The sequence below is a fragment of the Ammodytes marinus genome, assembly GCF_949987685.1.
Source record: "Ammodytes marinus genome assembly, chromosome: 14".
In the NCBI taxonomy this organism is placed as follows: Eukaryota; Metazoa; Chordata; class Actinopteri; order Uranoscopiformes; family Ammodytidae; genus Ammodytes; species Ammodytes marinus.
Genome location: NC_137218.1, coordinates 2213380 through 2224048, shown reverse-complemented (window position 1 = coordinate 2224048; position 10669 = coordinate 2213380). Strand labels below are relative to the sequence as shown.

The 10669-nt window shown below is 39.5% G+C and overlaps 1 protein-coding gene across 1 annotated transcript in view; it reads right to left on the bottom strand.

The window, feature by feature from the left end:
- The window catches only part of LOC307260591 (homeobox protein CDX-1-like), a gene marked incomplete at both ends in the record, with an annotated part of 12205 nt that extends 8482 nt beyond the window's left edge, over positions 1–3723 (bottom strand). Inside the window, one exon of the mRNA XM_080040864.1 lies at positions 3213–3723. Within this exon, the coding sequence (XP_079896990.1) occupies positions 3213–3723 (511 nt within the window). The remainder of the gene's footprint in view (positions 1–3212) is intronic.
- Positions 3724–10669: the final 6946 nt, after the last annotated feature.

Genomic DNA, 10669 nt, shown 5'->3' with positions numbered 1-10669 from the left:
GGTCCAAAATATGCAGAAATATGGACATATATGAGACCCTTTCAAAGGGAAAAAAATAAATAAAAAATCAGCTATTATGCACTAAATTAAATGTACTTATGGATATTATAATTACTTTCTACAAAATCTGCTAGGAAATAAAACCAAAAAATTCTACACACTGCAGCTTTAAACAGCCTTTAAATGCAGGCAGCAGTAGAACCATCCTGAATTGTACTTTCAGATGTATGGCTCTCTTCACTTATGTTCATCTTATACATGTTCTTCTTCCATGCTGCATTGTTGAGACGCTGAGGCTTCAAAATGTCATCACTGCCAATGACTGCTGCTGCACACACACACGCGCACACACACACACACAAACTGCTGCTGTAATTTTTAATGTACATATGACAAAGAAACCATCTTGAATGTCGAATAAAATCCATCCAGATAAACAGTTTGTAGATCACACCAGAAGAGGCAAGTCGCTATGGATCTGCTCAAAGCTTAAAAACTATTGGGGCGTCCTTAGCTCAGTTGGTAGGGCGTCCCCCCCCCCCATGGGCCTCGGCCAGCAGCGGACCCGGGTTCGATTCCAGCCCGCGGTCGTTCTCTGCATGTCACTCCCCTCTCTGCCCCATTTCAACTCTGTCTCTAATTAATTGATAAATATATATTGGATATTACAGGAACATGCAACATACACATTAATGCAGGGAGATAATATCAGATCTTTAAGTAGGCCTATTTGACTTTTAAAATACTCGCATACTAAATCCTATTATTGCCTAAAAAAATATAGCCTAGACTAAATATTCGTCAAGCATGGGTGCTGCTGCGGTAGTGACATGACACACACACACACACACACACAGAGGCTCACACACACACACACACACACACACTCGCATACTAAATCCTTAATATAAATTATCAAATAGGCTACATTCTTCGTATGGGCACTGCTGCGGTGGTGACACACACACAGCCTCGGACACACACACACACACACACACACACACACACACACACACACACACACTCACACACACACACACACACACACACACACACACACACACACACACACACACACACACACACACACACACACACAGTCAGAATGGCTCGCTGCAGACAGACTTGCGGGTCACACGTCACACTTCAAAGTGTCGGACTATCTTGTAAACTCTTGTTTCTCCGCCCAGAGACACGAGGAGGACAATGGCGCCCGGAGTCACATCCAGCGGTACATTTACATCACAAGGCCTTCAAACACACACACACACACACACACACACACACACACACAGACGCACACACACACACACACACACACTGACGCACACACACACACAGAAACCGGCTTCTCACGTTTGATGTGACCGCGACACGACCAGACAGTCTCTCTATTGTGGGAACCTCTCGGCAGAGCGTTCAAGAAAGCTTTTTTTTTTTTTTTATTTTTTATATAGCCTATATATTTTTTTTTTCAGTAATTTAATTAAAATCTTCCTTTGTACGCATTAATGCATTCAAGAAAGCCTTTGTTTTACACTTTATTTTACTTTTTTTGGTAGCCTACATAGGCTAATTTATTTTCCTGTCCGCAGATGCATGAAATACGTTATTTCTGACGGACTAAGCGCACTGTAATGGCCTTATTACCGTCACACCCTGTACAATAATAGCCTAGGAGTGACAGATCTGCAAAGAAAACCCACCTCATACTCATTTCACTGTGGGAAAAAAAACTGAAGAAAACTGTGTAAAACTTCCACAAAAAATGACATTTCGGCCTTGTCACCACGGAACTATAAAGACTCAAATAAAGGCGCATTAACGGGGGGTTTGTGAAAACTGAATTGTAACATTTAATGTGTTCAATAAATCTGAAAAAATAAATTTGATTGAAACAAAAAAAATCTAAAAAATCAATTCGATTAATAGCCATTGGTTATTAGAATACAATGTAAGAGTTTAAAACATAATAATAGTTAATAAAGGCCTACTGTTGATATACAAAGAGAACAGGATAGGCCATTAGAATAGCGTTTAAATTATAATTGTTGTTGTTTTTATCATAAACCAACTAAAGCTGTTTTTGTTAGGCTAAGTATTCACGTTGAAGAAAAATCATAAATAAAAATGAATAAATAAAGCCACCCTCAATTAAACAGCTCTCCTTGCTTCCTGCTTTGCGGTAGGTATGCCACTTTATCTTTAGCTCTCTCTCTCTCTCTCTCTCTCTCTCTCTCTCTCTCTCTCTCTCTCTCTCTCTCTCTCTCTCTCTCTCTCTCTCTCTCTCACACACACACACACACACACACACACACGCAGTAATGGTGGCCTAACTCACTCAACTCGCTACACATGTTGAGATATTTGAGTATCACAGCCGCCGCTCATATCTGTCGCATATTAAAATGTTCAACAGTCTGTCTCTACCCTCAGCTGACGGGAGGAAATATTACGACTACAAGCGGTAGATACATTATATATAATAAGTCAAAGAAATTGTAGAATTATTAGGAAAAGGCTTACGTGTGTGTGTGTGTGTGTGTGTGTGTGTGTGTGTGTGTGTGTGTGTGTGTGTGTGTGTGTGTGTGTGTGTGTGTTAAAATCCCAAGTCTATAAAGAAATTAAAAATAAATGGTCCGATTTACATCCATAGCGTTACATTCAAAATCAAATACAACCGCATTAATTGATCATTTAAATAAAACACATTAGACCGTGTAGGCCTAAATGTTACGGGTATATATATCTATATTTGTTAATCTCGGCAACAAATGAGTGCATATCGATTTTATGTTTAGTTTATATGTACTTGCCAATGCATTTTATAATAGTCTATATTATGGCACTAAATATGTCATAGTCTATTTCTTGTTCAAAATTTGATTTCGGGATTAATCTCGTTGCCTTCTGTGTGAATTTAGGCTATAACAAATTATGATTGATTGATTGATTAGTTGATTGATTGGTTGATTGATAGCCTAAACAACAAATAAACATTCGCCTAAGCATCTTAAATAATATGAAATTATACAATAAAGATGATTACGCGTGTGTGTGTGTGTGTGTGTGTGTGTGTGTGTGTGTGTGTGTGTGTGTGTGTGTGTGTGTGTGTGTGTGTGTGTGTGTGTGTGACATTAAACAACAGGCCAAATAGCTCAAAAATAAAAAAATAACAATAATAAGTCAATTAAAAGAAGTATAACCCTTACTTGGGTTGCATGAAGGCGGTGCAGAACTACGTCGCATCCAGTCGTAAGGATTCCTGGATCTCTGCGGTGAACCTGGAGACAGCTGGCCGCCCGACACGCTCAAAGCCCCGGGTGGAAGTCCTGGAAACTCCGGTGGGCTGAAGCCAAGTGTGGAGCCCACCGCCGTAGCCCCAGAGCCCGCTGCCGTAGTGCTGTAGTGATGGCTCGACGACCAGTCATGATGATGGTGCTCCCGTGTGGAGGGTGGATGAGCTGGATGGGGTGGATGTGGATGGGGGTGTGCGTAAGCCGAACTCCAGCCGCCTCCAGAGCCTCCTTGGCCGGGTTGCAGGTCGCTGTTGAGTCCCTGGTGGTGGTGGTGATAGGCGGTGAAGTCGGAGTATTGTGGCGGCGGAGGGGGGAAGCTTTGCGGGCTCAGACTGAGGCTTGGGTGGCGCGTCACGCTGACTGAATTCTGGTGCGCTGGGTACATAGCCGGCTCCTTGTCCAATTGAATGTAACTCAAGTACATTTTTGAAGCATGTGAGAGCGCTTGGGCTATCACTGCATAGTCCAGGAGGCGGCTTTTAGTTTAGTCCTCTCTCTGTCTCTGTCTCTCTCTGTCTCTGTCTCTGTCTCTCTCTCTCTCTCCCTCTCTCTCTCTCCCTCTCTCTCTCTCTCTCTCTGTCTCTCTCTCTCTCTCTCTGTCTCTCTCTCTCTCTCTCCCTCTCTCTCACCTGATCTACAGGTAATAGGGTCACGGAGCCCGAGGCGTGTATGCTGCTGTCTAAGTCTGGTCTGCTTACCTGTCCTATCAAACTGTTGGCTACACCTGTCCGCGCTATCTCTCTCTCGCTCTCTCTCTCTCGCTCTCTCTGTATGTGTGTGTATTCTTTCTCTCTCTCTCTCTTCCTATCTCTCTCTCTCTCTCTCTCTCTCTCTCTCTCTCACTGTGGCTGTGTGAGGGTGTGTGTGTGTGTGTGTGTGTGTGTGTGTGTGTCTCTCTCTCTCTCTCTCTCTCTCTCTCTCTCTCTCTCTCCGTGTGTGTGTGTGTGTGTGTGTGTGTGTGTGTGTGCTCGCGCACTTCCTCCATCAGCTGCTCGTTAGAAACTGCTGTAGTCACATGGTAAGTTTTATGGCCCTCATCTCACCTTTCCTCCTCCCCCATTTCTCTCTCTCTCTCTCTCTCTCTCTCTCTCTCTCTCTCTCTCACTCTCTCTCTCTCTCTCTTCTCCTCCACTCATTTGTGTCTATTTATCTTCCATAACATGTCTTCTTTCATACTAGTACAAATCAAAAAGTCCAAAATGTACATTCAGGTGTTTATTTGACTAAACCTTGTCTGTTTGCGTCTGTATATTTCTCCTATAACCATCTTTAACGGACATTATCTCAACATTAGTTTTTTTTTTCTCAATACTCTGAACCAAAAATCTCAACTTCTGAAGCACTTACATCAACTAAACTTTCCATAATCATTCTTAGCACTATTCTGAAGGTTATTACAGAAGGTTATTTTTTCACATGTTGTTCACTGTCTGATTTATGAGACATTTCTTCTTTAAAACATACAGAAGTGTATTTTTTGTACACGTATACGCCTACATAGTATTTTTCGATTTCATAAAACGTTGTCGGCACTTGGGTGATGTAAAAATGAAACAAAAAAGATTGTATAACTCTGGCCTTATCCAACATCTGGATTTTCGTTTTTTTTTTTTTAAATAGATAGGCTACAAATTACGGTAGTTATGCTACATATTGCCAAATGTGTACATGTTTTCAAACACTTCTTAAAAAATTGTTATACAACATTTGTTTTTGTTTTAATCAACTGGCAAAGTTTCATGATGATAGCTATAAGTAAAGAAATGTTACCCTCTCAAACTTCTAAAACTAAAATAAAAAATCTTATAGACTCCACAACTGGCTATACCCAGACCACCCCACCCCCCTCCCCTCCTCCCGACCCTTCCCTTCCCCGGCCGGTGTCGCCTCTCTATCGGATACATTTGCATGACAGTCCGCCGCTGCATTTCAAAGGGTCGCTTCAAAGGGGAAAAGACAAAGTTACAAATGACGCTAAATAATAGATTAAAAAAAAGGACTAACATGACGTCACGTGGGTCACCGAGTTCAACTTGATACATTTAAATATGTATTTCATTGTATACATTCATTTATTTCGCAATTTTTTATTTTTTCAATACTTGGAAAACTTTTTTTTAAAGAACACAAATACACACACGACTGAAAAAGTGAGCACACAGACAACAGTCAAAATCAAATATACAACTAACATGGCGTGCTCTACTTAACAGGTTTCTAAGGACATTGTGTTTAAATTAAAGGTAAAATGTTAAGAAAAAAACTCTTTTGTTTAATTTAGTATAGTGTGTTAAATACATGGCCAATTAATTCAAATCGAATAACTTGACAAAAATATATAATTATGCCAAAAACTAATTATTAAAAATAATCCATATGTAGACACAGTGCAGTTATGAGCTGCCTGTAAATGAACAAAGGCCTTCAAACACACACACTCTCTCTCTCACACACACACACTCACACACACACACACACACACACACACACACACACACACACACAAATACACACACACACACACACTCACACACACACACACATCACACAATGTTTAAATTTGCGTTTTAGCCTACATGTTTTTTTTTTATACTTTTTTTAAGAACACAAAACAACAAGTGAAAAAGTGAACACACAAACAAAAGACAAAATAAAATAAAAAACTAACATGGCGAACTCTACTTAACAGGTTTCTAAGACACTGTTTAAATTAAAGGTAAATGTTACTGTTGTGCACATTTTTTTAGCACATGTAAAAGTGCAGTAAAGAATGTTTTTATCGATCTTAATTAATCAATTAGCTATTTAATCTTAAAGGTGCAGTGTGTAATATGACATCATCAAGAACGTTCTACAAAGTTCTACAAAGTTCTAGAATGCAGCGCTCCCTGGGTAACCCCAACCCTTTAGAATAATAACAGAAGCTACAGTGGCCTTCAAGGACAAGAACAATTCTAAATTTTAAACAATGCACCTGATGACATTCCAACTATGACAATTTCAAGATGGTGGCACTATAGGCCTTGGTCCAAGATATGCAGAAATATGGACGTATATGAGACCCTTTCTAAGGGAAAAAATAAAATAAAAAAAAATAAAAAAATGTCAGCTATTATGCACTAAATTAAATGTACTTATATTATAATTACTTTCTACAAAATCTGCTAGGAAATAAAACCCAAAATTCTACACACTGCAGGTTTAAAGGTAAATGTTCTGGGAAAATGTATTTCATGGTACGTAAGAATAATAATAATGTAATGGTCGATTGTTAAATTTAAGCCCATTCAATCAATTTATTATTAATTTATTACATTTTATAAGCCATAAAAACCTTATTATTGCCATATAGTTATTCACCCTGTTTTATAGGCACAGCGGCGGCGCTATATTGATATATATGTTGATATCGTTAACACCTGTATTGGACACTCTTACCTGTGTTATTATATTACCCCGCATGGTTTACTTAAAGGAATACTTCTGCCATATGGAACCTGTATTCTATCATCATAAAATCACTATTATAATATAATGAATGAGGTTTGTCTTCCCTCAGTCTTCCCTTGGCCCAGCTGTCCTGTTAATCCTAACCCTACATTTTAACATGTGTGATGTCACATATGGGAAAAAGTAGGGTTTGACAGTGAGACCATAAAACACTCTTTCTGCCTTTTCTCAGGCTAGGATGAACCGATTTCTAAAATATTTGCACATTTATTACATAGGATCTTAGAGTTCAATACACCTTCATATTTCCACCGGAGAAGTAGCTCTTTAATTACATTAGAGACAGATCCACACGTTCGTTTAAACAACCTGTGCTTTTTTTTATAGTTAACCGATTTTCAATTAAATTTCAATTCAATTCATTTATACTTGATTGTCCTCTTGGGAACTTGTGTTGGACACATTGGCACTGAATGACTCAGCTGCACTTTATACGATGATGATCCGTTAATGAAAACAATAAGACCAAAGTCACATTGCACATTTTTTTTAACCTTTATTTCTACAGGTAAATCCCATTGAGACCGAAGACTCTTTTACAAGGGAGACCTGTTTTCCTTTCCCACGTTACCATTCACACACACATTCATACACCGATAGCAGCAGGCTAACTATCGACATTCACACGAGGCAAGGTGGGTGAAGTGTCTTGCCCAACGACACAACAACCATGACACAGGTGGCAGGGCGGGGATCGAACCTCCAACCCTTTGATCATCAGCCGACCCGCTCTACCACCTGAGCCACAGTCGCCCAATTTCAATTTAAGTTATCTACTTTTTATTTTCTATTCTATTTATACATACTGTTTTACACTGTAGCCTACAACAAATTCATTGCACTACTTAGAACTTAGAATGTATCTAATGTAAAAGGGTTGGAGGTTCGATCCCCGCCCTGCCACCTGTGTCATGGTTGTTTGTGTCCTTGGGCCAGACACTTCACCCACCTTGCCTCGTGTGAATGTCGATAGTTAGCCTGCTGCTATCGGTGTATGAATGAGTGTGTGAATGGTAACGTGGGAAAGGAAAACAGGTCTCCCTTGTAAAAGAGTCTTCGGTCTCAATGGGATTTACCTGTAGAAATAAAGGTTAAAAAAAAAAAGAAAAAAAAAATATTGTTTATGTTAATCTTATTCTACTCTATATATTTTTATCGTTCCTATTACACCGTGGGTCAGAGATAAACTCCATTTTGATTCTGTTGTATGTCTCTGCATGTATCAGAACTGACAATTAACAAACTTTGACTTTGACTCAATAAATAAATAAATATAAATCAAAAACAATCCTCATACAAGCAAAGAAACGTTTATTGAACACCATTTTCTAAGGTTTATTCTCATAACTGAATGAACAAACTTTCTTACCCTTAGCAAGTTATGACAGAGGACAGATAAAGAGATATTCACTGATTTTGTCAATAAATAAATATAAATCAAAAACAATCCACATACAAGCATAGAGCCTTTTATTGAAGACCATGACTCTATTGCACAAACCCTACAGCCTCTATCAGTGTTGTTCATAATTGAAGCGGGCACAGATGAGTTTTTAAAGATAATTTTTTGGGCATTTTATGCTTTTATTAGACAGTGTGTAGAGAGTAGAGACAGAGATGAAATGTGTCAGAGAGGGGAATGACATGCAGAGAACGACCCGGGCTGGATTCTAACCCGGGTCTGCTGTGAAGAGGACAGAGATTCTAGGGGGGGGGGGGGGGGGGGGCGGGGGGGCGGTCTAACTACTACACCACAGGCACCCCCCTAACAAATTATTATTATTTTTTTTAAGATATTCTTTTTGGCATTTTTATGCTTTATTGATAGTGTAGAGACAGAGTTGAAATGGGGCAGAGAGGGGAGTGACATGCAGAGAACGACCTCGGGCTGGAATCGAACCCGGGTCCGCTGCTGGCCGAGGCCCATGGGGGGGGGGGGGACGCCCTACCAACTGAGCTAAGGGCGCCCCCCCCCCCCCATGAGTTTTTAAAGTGGTCCAGTTTGTATTTTTTGCGACTCTGTATCCTCGTTTTGTTTGATGAAGTGTTTGTAGGAACGTTAGTCATTCAGAAACCTACAGTGTCTTTCTCAGTAAACGATAAGACATATTTATATCATATTTTATGACTTCAACGCAAGATTTTTTATCAGCTTTAACTCAAAGTAGTTAAGTTTCTGTTTTCATTTCAACATATAGAAACTACACTCTTACCTGACCTAATGGAAAATGTATGAAAAAAGTAGTTTAACAAGACAAAATATATATGTATTTATTTTTTAAGATTATTTTCTGGAATTTTCAAGCTTTATTTGATAGTATAGAGTTGAAATGGGGAGACATAGAGAGAGAGAGAGACAGAGAGAGGGGGGATAAATATTTTCTGAAACAGTCTCATTTTCCTCTGATGATCATAAATTAGGCGCATTGTTATCATGAAATAAACAAGTTAAAGTATGTCCCAATTGTTGCCATACTGCATCCTAACTAGATTATTTTTATGATGAGATGTAGTTTGTAGAATAGAGAAAAGAAAGATTATGAGATTTGGAAAACAGGGCTGGTGTAAATACACGGCCCAGGATCTGTGTGTGTGTGTGTGTGTGTGTGTGTGTGTGTGTGTGTGTGTGTGTGTGTGTGTGTGTGTGTGTGTGTGTGTGTGAGGATAGAAAGGAGATCTCACATTCATTCACTCAGAGTTCAGTGTGTTCGGGCGCTCTGGTGGTGTAGTGGATAGAGCGTGTACCATATCGGCTCTGGCCTTCGTTGCAGTGGTCACGGGTTCAAATCCGACTCGTGGACCTTTACTGCAGGTCATCACCCCCCCCCCCCCCCTCTCTCTCTCTGTCTGTCTCCCCATTTCAACTCTGTACTGTCTAATAAAGCTTGAAAATGCCAAAAAATAATCTAAAAAAAAAAGTTCAGTGTGTTCACTAGTCTGTAGAATAGAGAAAATAAAGATTATGAGATTTGGAAAACAGGGCTGGTGTAAATACACGGCCCAGGATCTGTGTGTGTGTGTGTGTGTGTGTGTGTGTGTGTGTGTGTGTGTGTGTGTGTGTGTGTGTGTGTGTGTGTGTGTGTGTGTGTGTGTGTGTGTGTGTGTGTGTGTGTGTGTGTGTGTGTGTGTGTGTGTGTGTGTGTGTGTGTGTGTGTGTGTGTGTGTGTTCTCTTCTGCCCCCTGCAGGCTGTCTGGACAAAATGAATGATACCAACATACATACAGCTCTGGAAATAAACATATGAGACCAGTCTGGATTTTTCTTCAATCTTCATCTCTACATTACTCAATGGAAATGCTCTTTAATGACAATATTTTTTGGGGGGGAATTTGGTAGAAATGTTGTCAGTAGTTTATATTATAAAACCAAAATGTTCATTCTACTCAAACATGTGCCTATAAATAGTAAAACGAGATACACTGAATTTGAATTTGGAGTGGTCTCTGTAGCTATATATATATATAATGTAATATTAAACTTACACAGAACTTTCCTAAGGTCATGTTTTACTAGTGGTGGGACTTGTGACTTAGTGCAATTTAAAAAATGCTGTGCATACAATCTATCTATCTATCTATCTATCTATCTATCTATCTATCTATCTATCTATCTATCTATCTATCTATCTATCTATCTATCTATCTATCTATCTATCTATCTATCTATCTATCTATCTATCTATCTATCTATCTATCTATCTATCTATCTATCCATCCATCCATCCATCCATCCATCCATCCATCCATCCATCCATCCATCCATCCCTCCCTCCCTCCCTCCACCTCTCACCGCCAGGCGTCGCTGCGTTGTTTCTACTGCGCAGAATCAAAAACAGTAGAACAAGAAATCTGTGTGTGGG